This window comes from Neolamprologus multifasciatus, chromosome 18 (assembly GCF_963576455.1).
Source record: "Neolamprologus multifasciatus chromosome 18, fNeoMul1.2, whole genome shotgun sequence".
In the NCBI taxonomy this organism is placed as follows: Eukaryota; Metazoa; Chordata; class Actinopteri; order Cichliformes; family Cichlidae; genus Neolamprologus; species Neolamprologus multifasciatus.
In genome coordinates this window covers 23657507-23684797 of record NC_140456.1, presented here as the reverse complement: position 1 = coordinate 23684797, position 27291 = coordinate 23657507, and the positions used below count along the sequence as shown (strand labels likewise).

The following is a 27291-nucleotide window of genomic DNA, read 5'->3' as shown; positions in this document are numbered from 1 at the left end:
TTCGGACGTTTCCGCTCACGTTCGTCACTTTCCGCGCACTCTTATATAGTTCCCACGCGCCCTCCTTCCCTGCACCGTGCTGAGCTGGAAAATGGCTGTGTGTTGGAGCAGGGAGTTATGAACGGGAAAAGAAAGAAAGAGCGAAAAGAAAGACGCGGAATTAATAAGTGAACCAAAGGCTTGCTGGAAGTTTAGAGCTCACCGAGAAGCCGTCGTCTGCAGACAAGCCAACACTCGGAATCTTGTGTGCGACTTTTGCTACGAAGCCAAAAGTGCGAAGAGTCAAGAAATATCCACGGTGAGTTTTTCCAAGTTATTGCACATTTCCAGTACGGCAGCCACTGTACTGGAAAATGGTGGAAGCGCTGCAAGTGTGCTCCGCACACGCAGCTTCACGTTGGTGACTTGTGTCCTACTTTTAAAGTTTAAAGGAGACCTACTTTTTTTTTGTCGCGCTCGTGTGCGTTTCTGTGCTCTTTACGGTGAAATGTTAACTTTAATTCGCCCTCGCGCCGCGCTGCTCGGTGCTCGCGCTCGCTGACGTACAAATGCCGAGCAAGTTTTTTAAGCTGCTTCAAAGTTTAAACCGTTTCCCCTGGCTTATTTGTTGACGTGAAAACGATTAAAAATGACTTGTCAAGTTTGCCAGAATTGGTGCTAAAATATTCTGTAATGTCAGTGTCTCATTAGTACTGTTTAATTGTATTTTAACGCTACTAAAAAGACCCATTTGCAATATATTTGTAGTGTACTCCCCGTGTATACCATTGCTAGTATGTGTTACTAGTGTCTTTACCTTGGCTGCAGACTATGGGAGGCCTAAAGTAGCTGAAGGCCTTACTAGATGCGTCTCTTACATCCCTGGTTTAAGGATTTGGCATCCATCGAGGAGTTAATGGAAATTGTGCCACTTGCATAATGAGACAAGCCACTCAACTGTGCTGAGACCCCGCACCCCCCTGTCTTGTAATTATGAATCGAGCATTATGCAACCAAACGTCAGTCCTCCATTATATGCTTTATCGGTGTGATGCATGACTTGTGGCAAAGCTTTCATTCTTCTCTCAAATGTCTTGAAATGCTCTGAGTGACTGGCAGGGCTGTTGTATTTAAATGCCCCCCCACCCACACACACGTACACACACACACACACACAAAATAAAAAGAGAGAGGAAATAGTGGTGCTTCTTGAAATGCCAAGTGACACCTCTCAGAGGGGGTGAAGAAAACCTAAACTAACCTCAAGTTCCAGCAGAGGCACTAAAGCTGTGGTTATTTTTGTTTGATGTCGAAGTTAAACTGAAATGGTCCTTTTTTTTTTTTTTTAATCAAAATAGCAGCAGAGTTCGTCTTTAAGGACAGTTTAGTCATGTCTCGCCTGGAAATACTGCATATTCTGTGCTTTGTGGGGTTGTGATTTTTTTTCTTCCCAGAGACAATCATGAGTCGACTTAAAGTCCTAATCGATTACCCTCCCGACCACAACACACTGGACACAAATCTTATTGGTCACTTGCAATCATCTGGGACTTGTCTTTTGCTTTTTCCTGCAATCCAGGAATAACTTGCATTATCAAAACTTCTTTATTGTATCAGATTAAACAGATTCCTTTTAGAATTTGATTAGATTTGTTGTCATAAATGTGTTATAGGTGTAGGCTGCAGTATGCTACCTGCATATTACCAATTTTCGGTCAAATGTAGTTGGTTATAAAAGGGTTTGGGAGCTTTTTTTCTTTCTTTGAGGAGGAGATAAAGGCACACATTATCTTGTTTGTGTCTTGTGTTTTCAAGTGATGCAGACTTTGCAGGTTTATCAGATTTGATTTCTTTGGTGAAGTGGAAATGTTTAAATCCATAATCTTGACCAGATGGATTGAAGTTATCGCTTCTGATAAATAGACAGAGTCCTCTTTAACTTTAGAGCCTTGCAGCATAGTTGACTTTCCTGAACAGTGCAGTCCTGGTGCTAAATAATCTAGCAGATGTTTCTATTTAGCAAAGTGAGCTTTTCGGCTTCATTTGCGACAGAATTCAGGTGAACGAAACTGGAATCATAAAATTCGTAAGAACCAATTTTAGTCTGGAAAGTTAGTCCTTGCAGGCTCCTGTGTTTTTGGCCCGTCCTATCTGCCTGTGGCGCAGCAGATTTTTCAGATCCATGTGGACAGATGGCCTGCAGCCAGACTGCATGCATGGTGGTTCTGTAGTCAGTACTTCCCCAGCAGGGCCGTGAAGTACCAAAACATGCATACACAAATACACTGTTTGTGCACACATAAATGTCTGAACTTTTGGTTGCATTGTTGTGATTATGAAAGTTTTAAAGAGAAGAAATGATAGTAATGCTTATGAATAAAAAAAATCCCAGAATTTTGTCTGTGGAACAGGGAGTGATCTGTAATGTGACATGTTAATCTTTTGTTTGTTTTTTTAAGCTTAGGGTGCATTCCTAAAATCCTAAACTCCTCAGCTGTTTTTAAAAAATAATTATTTGGTCAGACAGGTTTCGCTTGCCACTTTCAGATGCAGTAGTAACTACTTTCTTTCTGGCCTAGATGGATGTAATCAGTGTTTCCTTATTTTGGTGACATGGAGATGTGAGGGATCTTGCCAGTTAGAAACTCTTTGTTCACGCATAATCTCTCTAGTAGTTTTAGATGTGTTGTCACTTTTTGAGGAGCTTTTATTGCACTGCTCATTAAATTTCCTTTTTGTTTTCATTCTCTCAAGAAGATTAATACTACAAAAAATCATAATCAGCAACATGGTGTTATACATCTGGTGTAACAGCTTAAATGTCACACTGCACCACCACTGTTTGAGGGGGACTAAACCAGCTAAGGGACGTGGACATGTGCACATCCAGTACTAAAGCACTGTGTCCACCGTGGAAGTGTTTAAATGTTCAAAAAGATGGACCTTCTTAAAGTTAAGCTTATTGAATGTAATAAACTTTCTCAGACATGACCACTGTTCAGGTGAAAGTAGTAAACTAAAAATGGCATATGGCAATGTTAGCCTCATGTGTCTGTTATTTACCACAACTGAAATAACCTGATTACCTATTACATATATTTATTTACTGTGTTAAATAAAAAAGTTCTTAATCATCATGAAATTATAATTTTTCTTCGCTATGACTGAAGTGATCAAAATTTGCATTTTGAGTGTAAAGAAGCTCACCAGCATCTAGATCTACATAGAAACTAATCTACCAGTTACAAACAGTGTAATTACTAATAATCTAACAATTATTATATATATTTAAATCGCCATCATGGATCGGTCCTAAGGAAAAATTGGCTACAGCGATACTCTACATGAACATTTCTATTTTAAATGTCATCCTCGAAATCACTTTCTCTTAATTGGCAAATTAGTCATCATGAACATCAAGTTTGTTTACTTTTGTTAAAACTGATGACCAAAAAACCCAAAAACAATGATAATAACATGAAAAAGATAAATATTTGTTCACATTTGAGTTTTAGCACATGCCTCTGCACTTGTATATAAACATTAGAAAAATTAGAAAAACAACCAGTAAATAAATAAAAGATTACATCTGTTTAAAATCCACTGATTCGGTTACACAAACCGATTTTACAAGTAGTGATGATGTAAGATGTGTGGCATTTTGATCCTCGAGCAGTGTCAGTGATGCCTTTAATAGCTTATTTGGCATTTTATATACGCATGCTGGTGCAACAAACAGGTCAGCGCTGTGTTGGCTGACTAAACACATCATTTGTTTTCTTTAGAAAGCAGACTTCAGTTTGTAGGTCTCGATTTAATCACACCAATAATAAATGCAATATATAAAATGTCAGTTACCAAAAAAAAACCCACACAGTGAAAGACTAATAAATTATTAGTGACATGTTTTTAAAAGGTATTTTATTTTGTATTATTTATTGTATTTTTGTTAACTGTATCCCTCTCCCTGTGAACTCAGAAAAACAAACATCATCTCCTTTCATCCCATTGCACAGCTTCACTGTGACTCATGGAGTTTTCTCCAATCACACTTAGTCTTGAGTTTTTCCATGTTTTCTTTTACATCTTTCTCCCAGGGTAGCTGCACTTGATTTAAATCATCACTTCAATAAATATTACAAACAGTCATCACAGTTGCAAAGATGAAAAAAGTCAAAGGTGCTGGAAAAGGTGGAGTTGTTTAGGTCAGATGTTTTATCACTGCCTAGATACATTTTCTAATATTAGAACATTTCCTTGATTTGCCCGGTTTCTCTGGTGACTGGGGAGCACATGGCCAGAGCAGCAGCCAATCAGAGGCCAGGATTAGCTTTCCCTCTCTCTAGCAACAGTGAGTTACTCGCTGCCTATTCATTAATTATTTTCCTGTGGTCTTCCTCAGCCGTTTGGACTCTGCTGATAGCAAACTGCTCCGTCTCTCACTCTCTTTTCTCGCTGCTTTTTGCCGCTGTCTGCTCAGACTGAATGCAGAGTCTTAAAAAACGCATGGATCCACAGACGCTGAGCTTTCCAGCTGCTGCTGTGCTGAACTGTGAGCTACTACAACACTGCCAGAGTAGGACAGGAACAGAGATGACTCCTCTCTCACCTTGTGCGACTTTTTCTTCGCTGGAACTAAATACTAAAAGAGGACTGGTGAATAGGAGCGCTCTGCCTTTTCCTCTACCTCCTTTTCTTCTTGTTTTTGCTGCTTTACTGCAGCCGGACTCGGACTATAAAGAACTAAATTATTACAGCAACTGGAAAAACGGCTGGACTTTTTCGCTGGCTGAGGATCGGGAGGGGGGGTCAGTTGGAGGCAGGACTCTGTGTGTTTGGGGGGGAGTGGAGAGCAGGTGGAGAGAAGAGGGAGGGAGTTTAGGGTTGGGGGTGGGTGGGTGGGGGGGTAATGGTGGTGTGAGGATTGCGGGCTGTGGTTGGGTATGCCAGTGCCACGTGTCTAGCCTGGCACCTCTTGCTTCTCGACTCGAAGGATGTTGGACCGAGAGTCTGGCTGAGCCTGTCCGGCTTCCCTCTGAACCTAAAGTGGGGTGAGTTTTGCACTGTGCAGCGTTCTGTTATCACAGTAACTCTTGAACCTTTTTTATTAAAAAGACAACATCCTTATTCACAAAGCTTTGCAGTGAATGTGCGTTCGCTTTCGGAATGTCGAGGGGGGTGGAGAGGATAATCTAGACTAAGGTTCAAAAGCATGCACTTTGGCATTCAAGGCTGCAAACTGGACGTTTCGGTGAATTTTTTATGCTTTTACCCAACTGTATTTAAGCGTCTGCAGTACATTATTCAAAATACTGTCCATTTGTGTACATTTATGAAACGCTGGTACAGCGTCGGGCCTCGCAAACCAGGCCTGTGGTTATTGAGATTTGGACGTTTTGGAAAATTGCCCCAAATGCCTTGTTACTGCCACATCACGATGAAACTTCCATCAGTCGTTGTGCCACTTTCACCTTCACTCTCCACCTGCTTCTTTTCCTCTTTGACATCACGTCCAGGAAGGTTAGTAGGACCATTGTCCTTGATTGGTCCACAGACCACAGATGTCGTACTTAATCTGGAAACCATAATCTCTCTTTCTCGCCCACTCCGTCTCATCTCCCAGCATAGTTGTAGTTTAGCATTTAGCATTTTTAAATTTCAGCCGCTCGAAACTCGGCCAAAATTGCCCATTAATTTTTCCACGATTTACTGTGGATTTTATAATCAAGTGTTTCCAACATGTATTCCCAAAAAATGTAGATTTTTTTTAAATTTTTGGTTGATTGACTGACAGATTTCATTTATTTACTTTAGTCAAACCTTTAATACTGATAATATTTAGCATTTTAAGACTGCTGTGTCGCTTTTATAGGATATATATTGCGCACTTGCGCTTGGCATATAATTGGGCCTTGCAATCGGCTTTATCAGAGGACGTTTGTTACATTTCCATGGACTGACCTTTTTGCTATATGTGGAAGCTATGAGATAAGTGACTTCAAGGGGTGTAATATGAATTGTGATGGTTCACTGTGGTTTCTCAGTTGGCTGTCCATTCAACGTTCCCATCTGAAGCAGGCTTGGTACAGTAAATTTGACAGAAGTCAAAATATTTCTTAGGCAACACAGAGCTACCTTTTTTCTCTCTGATGGAGAGTGAACTGTTGCAGAGGGTTCTGCACGTCTTAGAAAATTCTGGTCGCCCTACGGTCGAGGTGCAGTCCTTATTTTCCTTTGCATGCCAGTTCAGCTAAAACCCCTTTTTTGGGGTTCTGTTAATCGTACGTGCTGTCGTGTGAGTTGAAGAGACGTTCATTTCACAGGAAAACTTATTGTTCCTGTGGAAACTGTGACGAGTCAGTTAAGGCTGTGAGTGTGTGAATGTAGAGTGGAGGGAATGGAAGCTCCTGTCCAGGGACCCAGTCTGCTGTTGGTTATGACGCAGCAGCATCATCCGAGCTCTCTGTCCTAACCGAAGACTGCACAAATGCATGGAGCTGTCGCAGTTCGCCATTTTCATGCGCCGCTTTAGGCTTCGTTTCACATAGATATAAGTCACGTTAATTATTGCCATTTATTGAATAGATTTGACCTTTAATCCTTTTTTTTTTTATTGTTTTTTTTAAATAGTTTTATTTACTTTAATTTTTTCGACTAAATTTTAAGTCTTTTTCCTAATTTTAATTTTTGCACTTTTTATTTCCTACAGGTCGGTCATTATTCCTGCCCCAAACATGTGGGATATCTGAAAGAGCCAGAGAGGATTAGAGACCTTCCCACCTTGGCACTCGTCCGCCAATCAGGCCACTTGATTTAACCGCGGAGAGCCAACGACACGGGGCCTGTCACTGGGAAAACCCTTTTCCAGGCTGTTCCAGTAGCACCCAGCCAGCAGGTTTTTGCTGCTTGAAAAAGCATGTTGCCAACGATCTCCCTCTGCTCCATCATCTGGCTCAACCGGGGTATCAAGCTGAGGAAAGTGCACCAGTCCACCAACACCGGTCAGGTGTAAAGCCGCTGCCACTGCAGACACAAAAGCAGCAGAGCTCCTCGTTATTAACTTTTAAAAATGCTGCTGAGCTTCGGCTGACTTCCCCTCCTTTCATCCCCCCGACCCTCTAAGCCACTGTACCAACACCAGACTCTAGTAACTCAGCCACAATTTTGGTTTCAGAGGTGGATTTCTGTCTAGCCTAACCCTGTTGTTACAGCGGGACTCAGGCCGATCCTAAATCCTCGAAGCGGTGGCCATTTTACTTTTTGCCTCTGTCACAAAATGGCGGTGGAAGGTTTCCAGTACCGTGCCCTCTACACGTTCACCAAGGACCAGGATGAGGACTTGGATCTGCAGCCTGGAGACCTCCTTACAGTCAGCAAGGCCTCTCTGATGTCCATGGAGAACTACCAGGAGGGCTGCGTGGAGCACCCCGAGCGCCTGGGCTGGCTCCTCGGGTACAACGAGCGCACTAAACAGAGAGGCGACTTCCCAGGGACGTATGTTGAGTATGTGGGCCCCATCAAGATGGCACTGCCATCGAGTCAGCCAAGGTCCCAACGACCCCTGCCTGCAGCTCCCAAACCAGAGTCAACTCAAGGTAGGGGGCACTATTTAGATCATTTTCTTTTTTTCTGTTTTTTGTTTGTTTTTAGCAGCCAGTGGTGAGACGCTCACGGTACATCACTACTGTAAACTAAAGGTGGCCTTTAAAGTAAAAAAGATAACATAATAACAAAGAGTGAGATATCATTAAATTTTACTTTGTGGAATTTTTAAAATATCAGAATAATTTAACTTGCACATATGGGGATGTGAGCGACTAGTCGGGTAGGCGTTTAATCATTGATCCCCTCACTCGTACGTGCCAGACATGCTAGCTGACTAAATAAATTATTCTTATTTTATTAGTGTACAACAGCCACTGTTTCAAAGATGTTACAATGCTGCTGACCTCCACCCTGTCAGTTATTGCTGCATCCTGTGCGCTCTCTGAATAGAAGCTGTGAACGAGTAAAGGTGGAATGATACTAATGAGCACCGTTCTGCTGTAGTTTCATATAAAAACGAGTGGCTGTATGTTGGGCGCACAATTTGGCGACATTTAAAATATGATTTAATCAACGAGGAAATGATAAATGGTTTCATTAAGCTCCTAAAATATAGCATTTTTTGGGCCTGAGTTTAAATGTGTCCATTTAAAGTAGTTTTAAGTGTTTCCTGAGGGTTTTCTGCCTCTTAGTCAGCTAGTCTCATTTTTTTCTTGTTTAAATGTCTAGCCAATTAGTTAGTTAGAATTAGTTAGCCTTGAATGTGCAGAAAATATTGATGCAGAAATTTGCTAAATAATAGTTTGTTTGTTTTGCTCCCTTTTACCTTTTAAGAGATGTTTGGTAATTTTGAGCTGCATTTGTTTTTGTTTTTTGAGGTGGGGAGCTTTTTGGTCTGTGTTTGATAAGACAGTGGGGAGAAGACAGGAAAACTGGGACAAAGACCAGGGGGAGACACACAAACCTGGTGCTCCTTCATTAGCCTTACAGTGTAGAGATTTTTATTTTTATTTTTTTTAGGTCTAACAGTTAAAATCGCTTTTTTTCTCCTCCCAAAGTTTTAAAAGAAAAACACAACTTCTCGCATGCCCAGCTGTTAGCAGCAGCTAGTTTGGTGTACTTGATGTTTTCATAAGGCTCTCACATTTGGCAGTGACCGCCAGTTGACCCTTTAATCTATACTAAGTAAGCTTTACCTCTTTGTAAGCGTAGCCAACTTAAGTCTGCGTTGAATAATAAAGTGCTAATCCGTCGACTGACAAGACTCTATCAGACTCTACTGGTCTGGTATTGATTGTGTCTGTCTTTGCGGCTCTTGACGCAGGAAAACTTGTCTCTGCAGTGCACAAAAATGCATGCCTCTCTTTTGCTGTGACCCCTCCGAGTGTAATCAAGAATCACAAAGGCTGGAGGGCCTGTTGATGCTGTTTTCAATTGGACGTGCCTGGGTTAAGGATACTGGGAGGATTGTTTGGCACTTTTGACAAACTGACATTTTTATAGGTGTGTTTTTAGTTTGTACAAATGAGGAGTTATTCAACAGTAAAAGGAATACACAGCCTTTTTTTACTCAGGGATAATGCTCTGCTCTGTCACACTCCTCTTCACTCCCATGGCTTTTATTAAAGTACTGACATTTATTAATAATGCTAAGAATCTGCTCTGAGCTGCAGCAGCTTCCAAGTCAAACATTGACTTGGCATGCACTGGTCTACCTTAACAAGCTCTAGTTCAAGTAAAACTTTGATTTGTGACCAAAGTTCTTCCACACTCCCAAGATTTCCATCAATTTCTTCTAATTTGCACTTCATTGCTTTTGGATTCAGCTGGTAAATTTATTGCTTCCTTGTTCTCCACATAAAACCACACATTCCTCTCCTTATTCTCTGTAATTCCTTTTTGCTCTTTTTTTTTTTTTTTAATGACAGATGTGCTAGTACCACTCTGAGCACGTAGGCTGTGAACTCTGAATTACCTCTGGTGTATCCAATTGGCTGATCATGGTGTATGGCCAAATACACGGGGGCCTCATTCAACTAGTGTGATTTTTATTTCTCATTTTTCATTTTTAGTGTCATAGCTGTAGCACAAATGTCTGCAGAATTATCAAATTTGATTTTTTTTATGCCGATACTTAAAGGCTGAGTGAAGGACATGAATTAGGGAATAAGCAGGGGGCTTTCTCCAGCAGAAGCAGGTAAGGACATACTGTAAGTATCCCCGTGCTTTGACTGACAGTGAGACAAACCAGTTGGGCAGCTGGTGCTTGTGTCTGTGATTTGGAAAGACAGGGGCAGAAGAAGCAAGTGAAATAGGGGAAGAGAAAGGGGGGAGGTGTGGGCGAGAGGGAGGCAAGGCAGTGGCTCAAGGAGGGGTACTTTGGCTCAGCACCAAAAGTGCATTGTACATTAGAAATGGTCAAACTTTACAAATATCATCTTCATTTCCTTGAAAGAACAGAGGCCCTAGACTTGCTGTGAATAGAGCTATTGTTGCTGTGGCACCATTTGCTATTCACAGAGATGGTAACATTACCAGTACCAGGCCTGGTGGTTAGGGGAGTTGACTGCTTTACAGGCTTGAATGCAACTAAGAATAATTCAACCTCACTAAAAGCTGTTAAACTATAATTTATTTGTGTAGAGCACAACAAGAGAGGTCATAGCTCAAGTGAAAATTATTATATGCGATACACTCACCTCTGTAATCCCTACTTTTACAGCTGTTTACTTACTATAGTGGCTAGCTAGTCATTTTTGAGCATAATTTTAGACTCAAAAACAGGGGTGTCAAACATAAGGCCCGGGGCCAGAATCGGCACAGCAAAGACTCCAGTCCAGCTCACTGGATGTTTTTGGAAAATGTTAACAAGGGCATAAATTAATGGACTTCAAATTGTATTTTCATAAGTTTCCAACTTATCCTACTGATAAAGACCTTCCCCACGGTCATTCATACTACATCAAAGGAATTAAATAATAGGTAAGCAAATAATTTGGTGAAAAAACAGGAACTTTTATCTATCTAGTATAGAATGCATGTTTTCACAGTATGTTTTCACAATGTATCCACACTAAAATAAATTTATTTCTTACAAATTAAGCCCAAAGATTCATGCTGTTGATGTCTTTCATTTACTACATCGTCATTTGTTTATGGTGTAGAAAACCTGAGAAGTGCTGTTGTTATTGCTCTACTATTTTCTGTATTATAAATGGGATTAAATATGCAGTTAGACTATGTTACAGTGACAGAAAGGAGATTTTTCACTGGTCTGACTCACTTAAGATCAAATCGGCCTGTATGTGATCCACAATATAAAATGAGTTTGGCTTCCCTGCTCTAAAAGCTGTGTTTGTATTTTTATGCATTTATTTTTTTTAGGACTAAGTCTGCAATGTCTCCCTTGCTCTCCTCATGTGTGTACAAAGTGGTTCATTTACACTTGTATGGGTTTTTTTTTTTGTTTGGTTTTATTCAGATATTTGGATTTAATTAATTTGAACACTGCACACAGCAGCTGGAGAGGAAATGTTTCAACCTCATGCAAAAGCTTGTAAAATTCTCAGAACCCAATTGTATTTCTTTTATCAGAAGTCCTCCTGTTAACCATTATTTTCATCTCCATCTGGTGAAAGAAACCAGGTTACGCATTTGCATTCGAGAAATTGGGTTACCGTAGAATGCCGACAACAACTTGGCTTAAGTACATGCAAAAACTGCGTCATTGTTTTTCAGCAGTAGCGAGTGAAATGCAAAACGGAGATTTCTTGCTGGCTAAAATATGCAAACAGTTTTTCTGGTTTTTAAAGTGACATTGCGAGGGTAGGCTTGGCAGATGGTGTCATATAGAGTGCAGCATTTTGTACCCAAAAAGAAACGGGGGACTTCGATAGACTGACTCACACTCCAGATGTGCTGCTCTTTTGTTGTTGAGTTCATAGAAATTAAATGTAAACAGAGAAAAAATGGACTCAAGATATTTCTCAACCTGCGACGGTAATGAGTCTGAAAAAAGTTTTTTTTTCCGCCTCTTTGCCTTCCTTCTCTCCTCTCTCTGGCCTCACTTTAACTGCCTGCTGAAGTGAACCATGGCTTGGCATTTTTGCAAACTCCTCCCTCGTCCTCCTTCCATTTCTGCAGCCCTGATTCACATACTCGTCTGATAGTGTCTCTGGGCGGCTATAAACCATGTTCACGAAGCCAGTTCTCTGAAAGGAGAGGCCTCTCCTCCTCACTTTCTCTGCACCTTACCAGGAAAACACTTTCAAAGAACCCACACGAGAAGGGTGGGAGGGAGGTTGAGACAGTAGAAAAAGACAATGGGAAAGTTATGGAGAGGCTGGAAAGGGGGGGAGGCACGGGTTATAGGGTAAGCCAAGGCCACCCTATCCAACTGCAGATACAGAAAACCAGCTGTACTTTGTTTTCTTTGCCGATCGTTGTGGCATTCTGCAGCTAGAGAAAATGTTACTGCCGTACAGGAGAACTTATTTAGGTGCAAAATTGTGTTATTGATGATTAATAGCTTCAGTAAATCAAATGTTAACTTATGTATTCAGTGCTAAGCCTTCGTTTATTTTGTAGCATGTATTGACTGACCTTGTTGACTAGTGAAAGCACAGGAAGGTTTGTAAATGACTAAAAGAAGTCGCTCAAGATGCTGTGGGGAAAAATAAAAACCGTGAAAGGAAAAAGAAAAGCTGGTGAGCTGTGCCCAGTCCACATCTATGGTGGCTGCAAATGGATTGACATAGAAAGTTAAAAAATTTGTGTGCATTTGTTGTCGATTCTAGCAGTTTTTTTAAAATGTGTTAATAATGATAAATGATTTTGTATCATTGATCTGTTTATTGTATCTTTATGAATTAACAGCCATATAATAATAAATGATCTTACTAAAGCATTAAATATAATTTTCAGTTTTAACTGTAGCAGTGTGCACTTACAATAAAATTTTACGTAACCCGATGATAGTGTCTCTTTTCTCTTAGTACATTATGTTGTACTCTGTTTGAGGTAGTCTCAGAGTACAAACTTCCAGCTGCCCTTTAGCTTGCTCAGCATGCATTGTAAATATTGCACAGTCATGCTCATTTATTTGTGAAAAACCAAAATTGTGATTGAGATTTAAAATTTTAATAATTGTGCATGCCTATCTGTGCTGTTGCAGTAAAAATGGCCTGTATTTGTATAGCGCTTTACACAACCAGTCATCCACCCATTCACACACAGGTGATGGCTAGCTACATTGTAGCCACACAGCCACCCTGGGGCGCACTGACAGAGGCGAGGCTGCTGGACACTGGCGCAACCGGGCCCTCTGACCACCACCAGTAGGCAACAGGTGAAGTGTCTTGCCCAAGGACACAATGGCCGAGACTGTCCAAGCCTACAAGCCCAAGATTACAAGGCGAACTCCCAACTCTTGAGCCACGATCGCCCGTACACCTGTAAAGGTTATAATCAGCTTGGTAACAAATCTGACTGCCGTTAGCTGATAACTTGGAACGCCATCCTCTTATCTAAATATGGTAACATCTAGCTCCAAATAAACAGTGTGATCCTAACATTGAAGCTACAATGCATCGCACCCAGGATTGAGTGGTGAGAAGGTGGCTGTGTTCATCTTTTATGCTATGTTTATGTTGCACAAATCAACTCCCAGTGAGCCTACTCTTACGGGTTTCACAGAAAGTGTCTTTAGTGCCATTTGTCGTTCTTCCCAGTAATGCCTGCAGGCCAGTAAAACCAGACTGAGCACTGAGAGCAGATCACCTCCATTTGTTGAGTTTTCAGGGGCTCACTACTACACGTGTAGCTTTGAAATATGTTGTGACAGAGGAGTGGATGGTGTGCCCAGTCATGATGCATTGCCTGTCAACATAGTTGGAGTGCAGTGAAGACATGTAGCGGTGAAACACGACCAGCAACTTACACGGTGTTACCCACCATCTGTGAGCCAGACGCCAACTGGCCCTGTCACCACTGCACATAATACACGCATTCATGGTATCACTTGCCATGGTTCAAAATGCGAGCAAAAATCTATCCCAAAGCTTTTTTTCATTTTAGCCTCAAATATTAAGTGCATTTGGAGGGCAATCATACCTTTTATAGGAATGTGTGTTATAGGTTGTATTAAGTGTTATAGGAATATAACACTTAAGTTAGGCTTCGATACCGACCAAAGGCCAGTGTTTATCTGGGGTTTGACATTTACTAATGTTGGGAAACTCAGACGGGCAGAGTTAGTGTTTTGACGGCTAATTGAAACCAGCAGTTTTACTTTATTGAAACCAATAAGCAAGTATGAAGCAGTTCAGCCTTTTCTACTTGTCGGTTGATAGCAATAGTAGGTGTAGTTGCAAAGTCAACAACGCTCTTCTGACCCCATGACCACAGAGCTCCAAATCTCTTCTAGCATTAAGATCAGCACAAGAACTGTGCACTGGGAACTTCGCGGTTGTGTGGGTGGCCCAGTGTTGTGTTTAATGTAAATGGTTATAAAATAACATTTGTTTGTTTTTTAAATAATGAATGCTTTTCTCTTTTTTTTTTTTTCTTTTTTGTGAAGCTCACAACATATTATTGTTGCTGTTGCACTTGAAAGCCACACCCTAACTTAAGCACTGTTCAAGAAGACATTAACCTGAAACCAGCATGAAGTGTGTTTTGCATGAGTGTTAGGCTAAAGCGAGGAAATTCCTAAGGTTTAATTCGACCTGGGAATTCATGCTGTACACGGAAAAAGCTCAGCATTTGACACAGAGGTCTGAGAGGGAGAACGCAGCACAGCCAGCTACATATTACATAAGCACACTGATCGAGAAGATATCAAGCAAATATTTTGCTTCTCATAGCTTTGCTTTCTCCAGCCTACTCTTGCCTGTCTTAGGCTTACCTCGGACTGAGCGAGTGAGTCAGTGCAAACATATAAATACTGGATTTGCAACACTGATCTGACCTTCAAATTGTCAGCTTTGTGTATAGAAAGGTGGTTACATTACACACACTGTTTTTGGGGTTTTTTCTCACTTGCACACATCTAAAGCCAGACTGCAAACCAGATAAAAAAGAGCGAGCTCGATGAGAGGGGGACAAGGCTGCAATCCAAAATGGCCAACAAGTATAAAGAAGACGAAGAGCTGTCGGTGCCTGCGAGAGAGCTGGAGACACCGCTAGGAGTTTCCATGTTTAAGCCGACATGGTGGCACAGAGTGCGAAAGAAACAGCGAGAAAGAAAAAAACAAGAAAGGGAATAGTCGAATAAAAACTTAAATTAAAGAGGCCTAAAGGGGGTCAAAACAAAAAGGAGCAAGAGGGAAAAAAATCCACTAACAGGAGAGCAAATGAGAGAGAGCGAGTGAGACTAAGAGACATGGAGGAGCGGGAGAGAGAGCAAGGAATGTGCTGACGCGGCGTTTCTTGTCTGAACTCCCCAAATTAATAATCAGCAGTGGTTTAGCCGAGCCGTGCCAGGAACAGGAGCCTACTGCCAAGCCCCGGCCAGGCCAGGCCCTCCCTGCTCCCAGACCCCCCTCCACTACCCCTCCTTAAAGAAAGAAAGAAAGAGAAGGGGGAGGAAAAAAAGAGAGACCCAGCTCACAGGCCTGTTCTGGGGCCGAATAAGAGGCGCTGCCTGCCTGTTCTAGCTGGGCCGAGCCTGGCACACTGCCACAGGGCTTTTGCTTGTTCAGGAGTTTTGATTAAATCCTTTATTGTGCTCCACTCACGCAAAGAGCTAAGGCGAAACACTGAGCAGGACGGAGTGAAGGGGAGGAGAGAGAACGAGAGCGGAGAAAAGAAAAGGGAGAAAAAAGAGGGGGAGGGAGGGAAATGGGATCTCCCTTTTTTTTTCTCCCTCTAGCTTTCTCCTTTCCTCTTTCTCTCCAACTGAAAAGATGTTTGATTTAGTCTGTGGGGAATTGTAAAGTAGATAAAGTTTTTTTTTTTTCTTTTCTCGATGCCTTTTTTTTTTCTTCTGGTGACCCTTTTTACTTTCACTCCTGCATGAAATCCCCTTTCTTCCTTTAGTACAGTCAGTAAATTGTTCTGCAGTTATTGTCATATCCCATCATTCAGATTTGAGGAGGACAATGTGTCCCAGCCTTTGACATTTCTGTCCATTAATTATTTATAAGAAGTGTTTTGTTTTGTTTATTAAATACTGTGCAAACAAATGCAAAATAAATAAATCCCACGGGGCTTTTGAAAATGGCTGAGCTTGTGAAATAAAAACCCAGTGTAAACTCCCGTTATGTTTTATTGTGTTCCTCCTAAGTTTTGTACATATTATGAACATATTTCGTGCTCTGCTTCTCTTAGTGCTCGTACTTAACAGCAGGGTTTGTCAATGTAGCAGTGTGACTGAGATTTGTGTTGTTGTTTCAGCTGTTCCTGTGCCGGACCTGAGCGAGCAGTTCACACCACCAGAGACGGCTCCCCCGGCCCTCGTCGGCCTCATACAAGCCATAGAAAAGAGAGGTATATTCATACAAACCAGCCAAGATATTCATCTGTTGTCTGTTACGCTGCCTCTGCTGTCTTTTCATCTACGTGCGACTGTCTCCCTCTCGCCATCTGCTTCTTGCTTTCATGCCAGCGTTTGCACATGTGCAGACATGCAGACAGTCGCACAGAGGTACAAGTGCTCTCACAAGCTCATGCGCATTCACATTCAGTACATATAAGTTCAGTGTGGTTTAACTGAAAGCAGACCCGCTAAGAGTCCTGCGCAGTGGGTTTGATTCACACCGTGTTATTAACAAATAGAGCTCGGTGGGACTCCATTCACAGTTTTGCCTTTTTTTTTCTCTCTCTTCCTTCTAACTTTCTGTGTCATTCACACCAATTCACAAACTCTTTCATGTACAGAATGTTAAAAAGTTGTGAAAAAACTGCTTCACGGCTTCTTACGGCTTTTTGTTGTCCAAGACGAGGCGTTTACCCTCATGCAAGACAAAGAAAAGCTAAATTGTGACGGCGGAGACGCAGGAACAAATCAGACAATTTGTCTGTGAATTGAGTTACATAGTGCTGGATAATGAGACAGCTGCATTTAATTTACTCAACATTTATGTGTACGCTTGGAAAAAAATCCAGTATATCAAGTATACCGAAATACATAATATACAATTTTATACAGAAATACTGGGATGCATGCACTGACTTAAGAGCAAAACGGCTAATTAAAAGTCAAACAAATATTTATTTTCTTGGCTAGATAAATAAAATAAAACATACTTGTCTCACATGTAATTTTAAACAGTGTATCCACACACACACAATACAATCAGTACTAAGCTTCGTTGTATCATATTTACTCTTATAAGCGGGCTTGTTCTGTTTTTAAAAAGTATCAGAGTATAGAGCAGAGTATATTTTATACCTAGTCTAATATGTTTAGAATTTGAATATATCCTTTGTGAGTTATTATCACTAACAAAAAATATGAATTAAATTTTTTTCATCATCAAAGCAAGAAAAACACAAAATCCTGGGGGAAATCGCAGGGAACTACAATAAGCTGTTTGTCCAAAAAGAAATTTTATTTTGGCAAAAATGGGTTGAACTGAAACGTGATGATTAGTGCTGAGAGTGAAATAGATGAGATGACCACAGTTTGGAAAGAAAAAAAGTCTCTGAATCCACAAAATTAAAAAAGCAATGGATAACTTGAAAATTCAAGTCCACCACTACAAACGTGTGAGTCCTTTTTCGGTCTTTAAGATGTTGCTTTTGAACTTTGTGGGCCGGTCACATTCTCTCTGTTGTTGGATACAGTACTGAACTGTCACGTATTTACAGACATTCAGCTAGTAATGACACACATTATTATTTTTAATTATTGTTCTTGTTGTTGTTACTTCTAGATTTCATAGTTACAATGCGCTGCCTTTGCCTTCTTTTTCCATTTCCAGCTTGTTGCACTGCGTTAAATTATCTAGTGCAAGTCCGTAGCCATAGTGTCAGAAAACAATCTGTCGCTACTTCTCTGTTTTCCATCTAAATGTGTCCTCTTTGCTTCTTCGTTCCTTCTGAACACATATACTAAAATTGCTCTTTCTGTGTGTCTCAGGTCTGGATTGCAAGACGTTGTACAGGACACCTAGCTCCTCGGGTTCAGATAGTGCGGTGTACAGCCTGTGCTCTGGTGAGTTACATTTGTCATTTATCTGTTTTAGACATTATTTGATCCTTTTCTTTAACAGAACTTGGGTATATTTGGGATGGTTTCTCAGCCTGCATGCTCTTCAGCAGGTCCAATTCAGTGATTTAAATAAGAAAATCCACTCCAGAAAATAACTGAAACAACACAAGTCAGTACAAAATAAAAATAAAAGCTAATTGGAAAATACCAAATTAATATAACTTTTTTCCTCCAAAAAAAATCCTTTTTTTTTTTGGTCTCCAGAAGATACAGTTGGTGTTAGGCTTCGGGAAGTTTCAGCTTAGAAGTGGAAAAAACACCAAACACTGACATGATATGTTCGCTCTTGTGTACTTTCCTTGATTAAACTGCCTTTTTAGTCCTTAAACTTCTCCCCGACGCTTGTTTGAGTTTTTTATTCTAACAAACTGCACCTTTTGGTCTTTTGCTTTATGTATTGATCATCCAGAGAGTGACGTGGTTCAGAGGGATCTAGGTTTCCTGTCTGAGAGCGTCCTGCAGTACCTGAGAGACCTTCCATCACCTGTCATCCCTGCCTGTATCTACCCTCACCTACAAACTGCTCTCATGCAGCAGCATGTCCTGCAGCAGTCAGCAGGTACATCAAATCACAGATCGAAAATCTTAAAGTTGCTGCTTGTATTGACTGAGCATTTAGTTTTTCCAACAGGGACAGCGTGTCATCTTTTGTGCATTTTTTTCTCTTTTTACAATAATGTTAACAGCACAAATTAAATATTCTGCAGCTGCCTGCTAATGGGAGTTAAGGTTATGCAGGGGCAGTATGAAAAGCAACTCTAGGACCCGTTTGAAACAGTCACTGGTGTCTGCGTGATGAATTAGGCGTTTCAAGAGAAAGTCAAGTTTGCACAAGTTGACGTTCAAACGTTGACAGCATGACTTACAATGAGTGTTGCCTTAAGCTTGAAAAAATGAATTTAAAATCCCGGAGTATTCACCGGAAAATCTGCAGCACGCACAGTTTGTACTTAATGGGCTTAAACGTGAACAAAAGAGCTGCATTCAGGACCTTATTGTGCCAAATCTGTTTCTATTATCAGCAAAAGAACATAATTAATAAAAGGTGAAACCATCTCACTCTGGGGTATATTCTTGTTTGTTTTATTGAAATGGGCTCACATATAACTATAGGAAAAACATATGCAGAATGACTGATTAAGATGGAGATTTTATGGGGTGTAGACAAAATGGCAGTACAGTGTTATAGAACAGCACACGCACAAATGAGCTGCTGCCGTTGTTTTTGTGGACAGAAAGGCACCTTTCAGTGCTTCAGTGACTATAATTTAAGCGAAAGAATTGCACAAGGACTAAACTCAGCCTTGTGCGCTGCTGTTTGAGTTCACTCTGATGTCAGCATTGAGAGAATGGAAGCAGGAGGGCAAGCTCCCTGAGGCATGTTAGATATGCTTCAGCTGATTCTCCTCCACACAAAGGACTCTCTGATTTCATTTTTGATATATATGTTTGTCCTGTTTTCAGAGACATGAACTAATCACATGCATTTTAACTACCAAATACAATCAAATGCACTCCTTATATTCTCCTTTTTCAGCCAGCTGTAATAAAGATACACAACTGAAGCCTACACAGTTATTCATAACGTTTATGCCTCTCTCAGATGGTGCGGTAGCTGGAAGCCACAACAGAGAAGTCAGCCTGGTGCTTGAGAACTCCACCACCGTCCCTCTCCATCACCGTCTCACCCTGCAGTACCTCCTCACACACCTGGCTAAGGTCACTCAGGCACAGGCCAGCAATGGCCTGGATACAAACACGCTGGGAAAGATCTTTGGCCCCCTGCTTATCTGGACCGGCCCCTCTACTGCTTGGTAAGTAGGGTTTTTTTTACTTCCATGAAACAAATGTGTAACAAATATGTAAAGGTGAAATGATGATAAAGAGTTAGCAAATTTAAATCTACATGTTGGAAATTTGAACTGTTGAATGGCAGGTTTCCAATGGATGATGAGTTCCCCACCTTGGTGGTGGAGAAACTGCTGATAGAGAGAACTACAGGTCAAGACCTCACTCCTCCAGGTAAGTTATGTTGTTTTAACACTGCTTGGATCCATTCCTTTATTATAAAATACTGCTGAAGGAGGTCTGGGTTTCTGATGTGTTTGTGTCTGTTTGCAGTTCTCCCAGCGAAGCCTGTGAAGTCAAAAATGACACCATCAGCCATGACAGACACGAGCAGCCTGCTGAATGATGCAGAGTGGTACTGGGGCGAAATATCCAGGCAAGTTTTGAGCTCGTAATATTGATTTTGTTTGATGTATTGTTTAAAGAAATGTCTGATTAATTGGACACTTGTGACAGATCCATAAAAATTTCTATGTTATTGAATTAGTGAAATCATGTTAGTATTTTGCTCTTAAATAAGATCCAATGCCTCTTTTCTTAAAGAGCAACGCACCTTTAATGTTTCAAACGTTTTTACTTACATCTAAAAACTTCGCACAAAAAGTAAGTTAATTTGTGTTTGGTCTATTATTTCTTTGTTGTAAGGATGCTTCTTGGCAATAAATATTACACCATTGGAAACTTGTTTATTTTCTTAAATGGTGCCACGTTTATAATGAAAATACATTTGTGGGTCAAGCAGCAGAGCAGCGTGTGGCAGACTTGCTAAATCTTCTCTGCCAATGGCAAACAGCTTTTTCTGCTACTGACTCTTGTTTGAGGTTGTCTAGAAGAAAGCGCTGAAGAAACATATTGGTAATTTAAGAATTTATTGATTTAACAAACGGGGTGCTCAGTATCATGTGGAAGACCCATACACAGCCACAGCTGCCTGGCACCCCTTCCTCTTGCTGGTCACCAGCTTGGTCACACACTGCTGCAGAATGACGTCGCACAGCAGTCGTGGCTTTGTGTAATTTGCATTGTTACAACAAAGAAATAGTCGCCCATAGACAAATTTATTTTTTGTGCTCAGTTTATATACAGTCTGCAGCAGCTCCTATAAGCTTATGGTGAAAAGTAACTAGTAAAAGTATCATTTCAGCTGCCGATGTGTCTGCTGATCATCTTTCATTTCAGTAACTAAGCATCCATCTTTTTTTCCTAACCTCATGTTCTTTGTGACTTAGTGTGATTTTCTTAGCCTGGGGGAGAACATTTAACAAAAAAGCCAGACTCTCCTTCCACAAGCTTCTTCCAGACTTTGTCATACCTTTTCATTTCTTTGCAGTAGTTGCTTAAACCTCTACTTTTGATGATGACAGTATTTAAAGTATCTGTTTTGCAGTGTTAACTTTAAAAACTAGAGTCAATCAAAATCCTGAAAAAAGTGGGACATCTGATCAGCCAAGAAAATAATGACCACTGGGGGGCGCTGCAACACACAAAACAAAGTTCCTGCTTGGCCTCCTCGTTACTTTTTGCAGCTATCTTAATATGCTGCTATATTTGCAGAGAGGAGGTGAATGAGAAAATGCGAGACACTCCAGACGGCACCTTTTTGGTCCGAGATGCTTCAAGTAAACTGGAGGGCGAGTACACTCTTACACTCAGGTGAAGTAACAGCTGTTCTTCAATACTCACTTCAGATTTAGTATAGCCATAGGAAAATGATATATAGTAGAAACAAACCAGGCCTTTGCTACTTGACGGACAACATGTATTACAGTACATCGTCTTATTTACTACCATGTTCTCTTGGCTCCTGTCTCCGTCTGCAGGAAGGGGGGGAACAACAAGCTTATAAAGATTTATCACAGAGACGCGCGGTATGGTTTCTCAGAGCCTCTGACCTTCCTGTCTGTAGTGGAGCTCATCAATCACTACCGCCACGAATCACTGGCCCAGTACAACGCCAAGTTGGACACAAAGCTTCTGTATCCCATCTCCAAATACCAGCAGGTGGGTGAAGCTGCACATTACATTAAAATAAATCAGCTGTCATCACAAGATGTGGATCATCCAGCTCATAATTTTCCCTCATTCATTTACAAATCGAGAAAGATATTCATTAATAACATGACAAATGTAGTTGGTCTGAATCTTCAGTAAGTGGTGATCTTGCTGTCATCTGTTTTTCATGTGGTAAAAAATCAGCTGGTGAAGGAGAACAGCATAGAGGAGGTGGGAGAGCAACTGAAGATCTATCATGAGCAGTACCAGGAGAAGAGTCGCGAGTACGACTCTCTGTACGAGGAGTACACACGCACCTCGCAGGTTTGAATAGCACACATGCTGACAACCACAAACAAGAGATGTATTTCAGAGTATTATAAATCCTAAACTAGCATAGTGCGTAGTGTTTGTTGATGTGATCCGTAACAATATGCAGTTTATCCTGAAGATAAAATGGAGCTGGATTGAAACGTCTCTCTCTGTCTCAGGAGCTGCAGATGAAACGCACAGCCATTGAAGCCTTCAACGAGACCATCAAGATCTTTGAAGAGCAGTTTGAGACTCAGGAGCGGTACAGCAAAGAGTCTTTGGAGAGATTCCAGCGTGAGGGCAATGAGAAGGAAATACAGAAGTACGTTTGTATGCATAATTCTGTTTTTAGCACAGATGCAAACAAAGCTGCTATATTTAAACAACATTTTGGTGAGTTGAAGGTATAATTTTCGAATTCTTGCAAATTAGAATCCAGAGCAACTCGGAGCGTTTGCAGTCTCGTGTGAAGGAGATCCACGACAGCAAGCGTAAACTGGAGCAGGACCTGAGAGAGCAGGTGTCTGATAACAGAGAGATTGACAAGAAGATGAACAGCCTCAAGCCAGATCTCATGCAGCTTCGCAAGATCAGGGACCAGTACTTAATGTAAGTAAACTTTTATCTATGCATGAAATTGAACTGTACACATTCATATATTTATTCTGTTTACAGTCGTGAGAACCTTAAATGTCGTCCACAGGAAGTAACTGTAGGTCAGCATTAATTCTGTTGTCCTCTGGTTTTTCAGATGGTTGACGCAGAAGGGGACGAGGCAGAAGAAGATCAACGAATGGCTGGGTATAAAGAACGATGCTGATGAGTAAGTGACGGCGCCGCAGCTTGTGCTGTCATGAGTGGAGGCAGCTGTACCTCTGACAATAATGAAGGCAGTAGTTAAGCTCATTGTTCTGTCCGGAGTTTCTTTCCTGCTTGATAGTTTTTGTTCATTGCATCTTTAGCTCTTTCTCACTGGAAGAAGATGAGGGCTCACCCCACCATGACGAGTGTACCTGGTACGTGGGCGACATCAAGCGCACCCAGGCTGAGGAAATGCTGAGAGGCAAATGCGATGGAACCTTTCTCATCCGTGAGAGCCAGTCACAGAAGGGCTCTTACGCCTGCTCCGTAGTGTAAGTTTGTGTTTAACCCTGTGAGGTCTAAAGGCTTTTTCACACCTGTGGTTTGTTTATGCTGGTCCGAATCATTCAAGCTTGCAAACTTGTTGCTTTTCACCGTGATTTGGTTTGTTTTCACACAGAAGAATACAAGTGAACCAAAATGCGTCACTACCAACTACGTGAGAATGTTCAGTCTGCTCATTTTTAAGCTCAAACCTGCATCGTACACCTGGTATAGTTCGATAGAGGTCAGATCACATTCACACCATAAACAAAGCGCGCTGGAGTTCATTTGAAACCAAAATCACCTCCTCCAAAGGGTCTCAGTGTTGTTTTGATTCTCCCCCGAGTGCTTTTACTGTGATCTTATCTGCACAAACGAGCAGCACAGTGAGGAAAAATGAGTTTGATTTAAATGGACTAAACAGCACAGGTGTGAAAACATACAGATAAAACATTTTTATTTATTATTTAAAATGTTTGGTTGTACCAAAAACATGTGGCTGGAAATCACTTCTTCTTCTTCACACTTGTTTTTGCCACGAGTTCAAGAAATTATGTGAGAATAATTATTCTGTCACTACTGCAAATACAAGGCTAAACTCACTAGTGTAGCTCTTTCTGAAGATAAGAGAATAAGTTAAGAGCAGTACCTCTAAAGGTGAATTATTAAGAAATTTGAATTCATACACAACCCAAAGTGTAAGATTAATCCAGTCTCATAAAACCGAAATGCAGAAATTCAATTCAGATACATTAAGTTATAAAATAAAATTTAAAAGGAGGAATAACTCAAGTAAATTTTCTACAGACACTGAAGTTAACAGTTACATTACTGGTGGGTTTGTGAAAGACTTTTAAGACTAAGATCACCTCTAAACACGATCTCTCTCCTTGTTTCTAGCGTGGACGGTGACTCCAAACACTGCGTCATCTACAAGACAGTCACGGGGTATGGATTCGCCGAGCCCTACAATCTGTATTCGTCCCTCAAAGATCTGGTGCTCCACTACAAAAATGTCTCCTTGGTCCAACACAACGACCAGCTGAATGTAAATCTAGCCTACCCAGTCCTGGCCCGCTCCCAGAATCAGAACCAGCACCCCAGATGAATTATTCACCAGCAGCATAGGACACCAGCCAGAGTGGGAAAATTAGACATATGCATTGGGGGGGTAAAAGAAAAAAAAGAACTCTGGACAATGCTTGTTCCTGTGGCAGGTAAAACAGACTTAATTGCCAGGATTTAAAAAAAATAAAAAATCATGTATTTTTGGCCAGAAGCTGATGCTAATTTCCCACCGAGTCCAGCAAAGAGCACTCCCTGCTAACAGCATGGCTTCACAATAAGCACACTACTACTGATAACGAAGCACTGTACAGTTAGCCTGGCTGATGCAGTCAGTTAAAAGCTGATGAGAGTGGTGCATTAGCCAGCCACACTGTCCAGTGTCGGTTATGGAAAAAAGTGAGAAATTCACAAGAACATTCATTATTCAGGAAAAAAGACTAAAATACATCAAAGGAAGGCACACACAATGGGGGTTTTTTCTAAATCTTTAAAAAGCGGAGAGACCAGATGGTGGGATGATGGTAGAAATTACAGGAGCCACATTTAGGGTTTTTAGGGTTTGTTGGTTTTGGGAGGTTTTTTTGCCTTTAATGCGAGATAAATGTCCACAGACAAAGGCCCGATCTGTCATTCCCAGACTGCCTGCAAACTCTCCATAGACAAAAGCCTGAGCTGTCATCCGAGGAAATTACTGGCTTGCCTAAACCAGGCTGCTCGTTTCACACCTAAAGGTGGCTGAGAAAAACAATGGGCTGGGAGTGTAGTCACTGGAGACTGAGGAGAGGAAGGGGGTGAAGAGGGTTGCTGTTTCAGGGTTTTTTTTTTTAAAGAAAAAGATTGATTCAGTTAAAAGCTTGCTCAAGTGCCATAGTAATAGCTTTGAATGACCACAAGCCTGTGTCACTAGAATAAGGGGGCACATCGAGGTTACAAACCGAAAGAGAAGGGGGGGGGGAGTAAACGGTTGTCGATATAGACAAAGCTACAGCTTTAAACAAAAACATACATACACATAGGTATATTTTTATGAAATGATCTCTATTTCCAACAGCTTTGGCTTGTTGCTCTCTTTCTCAGTGGGTGTCCTTTTGATCTGACGAGGTACAACGTACAGTGATTGCTGTATAACAGGATAAAAATGCATGGTACATATTTGGTGTATTGTGAATATAGAATTGTTTTTTTAATCACAATACACTAGATGGAGAGGTACATTGATAAATGCAGTTCCACGTGATTCAGGTTTCCTTTTAAAATGGAAATGGTGGAAATACTCCTGCGTCTCTTCGTTTCAGACTTCTTTCTTCATCCTCTGTAATACTGTAGCACCTGTAGCCATTGACTTAAGGCACTGTTAGTGCTCCTCCTATGTGTCTTGTTTCTATATGCTAAAGACACTTGCAGAGCATCGACTTATGTGATTATTGTATCTCGTGTACTGTATTTGCTTCATCTCTAGTTAGATTAGACTGTTTCCGTGGTACAGTGTCCTTGCAGATGTTTATTGTTTTGGAGGGTTTTTTTTTTATATGCAAATTTACTCACGGTACTTCTTCTCCCTTGCGCTCGACTGTTCATTTCATCACAAGCTTGACTCACAGAGCTGTAGAACATTTATGTACAAAAAGATAAAAGAAAGAAAGAAAGCAGTAATATAAACCATGTACAGTATATTTCAGACACACATGCAGCCTGTGTATGTGACGTTATACGGTTCCTTCACGGAAGATTTGCTATGCTTTTAGATTCTGTTTAAGGATGCAAATTATCCATCTTAATGTGAGCCAAATGAAGGATGTCTTTTCATGTAGCAAGAATGAAAAAAGAAACAGTCCTTTTTGCCATTTAGCATGACCTTGGCGGTCTAAGAGATTATCCGGTATGTTATGCATGGAGTCCTTCATTTGGGTTGTTGTTTATCTTTTTTTGTTTGTTTGTTTTAACTTGGATTAGTGGTTGAAATTGTGCTTTTTGTAGTGAATATACAGTATTCACTGGCATGTGGTCTTACTATGCACAACACAGTTGTATGCATATATGTTTTAGACTTGGGTTCAGTTCCCTCCCGGTGATGTTGCGATGAATTTCTCCTATTTGTTTCTCCGTGTTGGCTCGAGGTGTAGGTAATACCGCCTCCGTTCAATGTCACGTTCAAAGCACAGCGGCGTAGATGCAGGGTTACTCAGTTATTATGATGTTCTCAATGAAAATGTGGAGCTGAAAAGAGGCGTCAAATGATGCTGCTTTTAAACTTGATTCATGTAGTTGGTGTTTTTTTTCCCGGATGAACAAATATTAATATGAATCTTTCACATTTTTATATTTAGTAATCTGAGAAAGCCAAAAAGAAGAAAAACTATTTTTGTAGTGGGGTATAGAAGAGTCAGGGGTCATTAACAATAGAAAATGGGGAAAAAATGTGTTTTAAAATCTTGGTCTTATTTTGGTTCCTTTTTGTTGAGAGAGAGAGAAAAATTTAGACGTTCTTCTTAAATTAGATATTCGTCTACTCTGCTGGTGATTAGTTAAAAGTCATCTGAGCTAGACCCAAGCTTCAAACAAACGCAGTGCTTTTCTATTTCTGAAACGTTCAGTTTCAGACATCAGGTAGCAACATTTTTCCCAGACATACCAACCCAGTCTTCTGATCAAACCTACCTTGACCTGAAAAGTTTTAATCATTTTGATTTCAGTCAGGATGAATCTATTGTACTGTACTTTGCACAGTTCTTGGCAAGTAAAGGACCCCAAGAATTAAAGTGGAGGTGACAGAGGTGCTTCTGATTAGAGGGCTATTAAAAAAACAACAACAAAAAAACGTACGAGTGAGAAAGATTAGAAGTGCCTTTAGTCGTTGCGATGAGGTGGTCGTCTCCCTGTTTTTATTGGAGCGTTGCTGCGTAACACGATGCCACAACCACAACCACATGTTGTGCCCCACCGTTCACACATTTGTCATTTATCAAAACAAAGGTGTATCTCGCAAACGAGTGTAGTTGTGTGTGATTGTGGGTGTCTGTGTGTGCGTGTTAGAGCAAATCTGAGCATGTTATAGATAAGAGAGTGGCAGATATTAGCTGTGCCTCTTTGGTATTGCATTTATAGTTGTTACATATTCCTTCTTTCTGTAGTGGGGCCTGTACAGTAGCTTGGTGCACCCAGGCTAGCCTACTTCAGTGTTTTTTTTGTTTGTTTGTGTGTCTGGTGTG

The 27291-nt window shown here is 40.9% G+C and overlaps 1 protein-coding gene across 4 annotated transcripts; it reads left to right on the top strand.

Annotated features, from left to right (window-relative positions):
* Positions 1–54: 54 nt before the first annotated feature.
* On the top strand, positions 55–26900 carry pik3r2 (phosphoinositide-3-kinase, regulatory subunit 2 (beta)). 4 transcript variants are annotated; one of them, XM_085141252.1, is made up of 16 exons: positions 55–298; positions 6689–7574; positions 15919–16011; positions 17606–17680; positions 18147–18296; positions 19341–19551; positions 19674–19759; positions 19859–19961; positions 21140–21238; positions 21406–21586; positions 21782–21901; positions 22069–22211; positions 22322–22498; positions 22641–22712; positions 22852–23022; positions 23915–26900. In XM_085141252.1, the coding sequence occupies exons 2-16, from the start codon at positions 7256–7258 to the stop codon at positions 24120–24122; spliced, it is 2208 nt and encodes a 735-aa protein (XP_084997378.1). In that variant the 5' UTR covers positions 55–298; positions 6689–7255; the 3' UTR covers positions 24123–26900. The 4 variants fall into 4 exon arrangements, with proteins under 4 accessions (XP_084997378.1, XP_084997380.1, XP_084997381.1 ...); XM_085141254.1 differs by having other exon boundaries at positions 19859–19965; positions 21144–21238; XM_085141253.1 differs by lacking the exon at positions 55–298 and adding an exon at positions 4897–5030.
* The last annotated feature ends 391 nt before the right edge of the window (positions 26901–27291 follow it).

Excerpts from the sequence above, each read along its gene's own strand:
- pik3r2 (XM_085141252.1), top strand. The coding sequence starts at position 7,256 with ATGGCGGTGGAAGGTTTCCAGTACCGTGCCCTCTACACGTTCACCAAG. Across the intron at positions 7,575-15,918 it reads CAAACCAGAGTCAACTCAAG|CTGTTCCTGTGCCGGACCTG; the intron begins GTAGGGGGCACT and ends TTGTTGTTTCAG. Across the intron at positions 19,552-19,673 it reads ACCGGCCCCTCTACTGCTTG|GTTTCCAATGGATGATGAGT; the intron begins GTAAGTAGGGTT and ends GTTGAATGGCAG.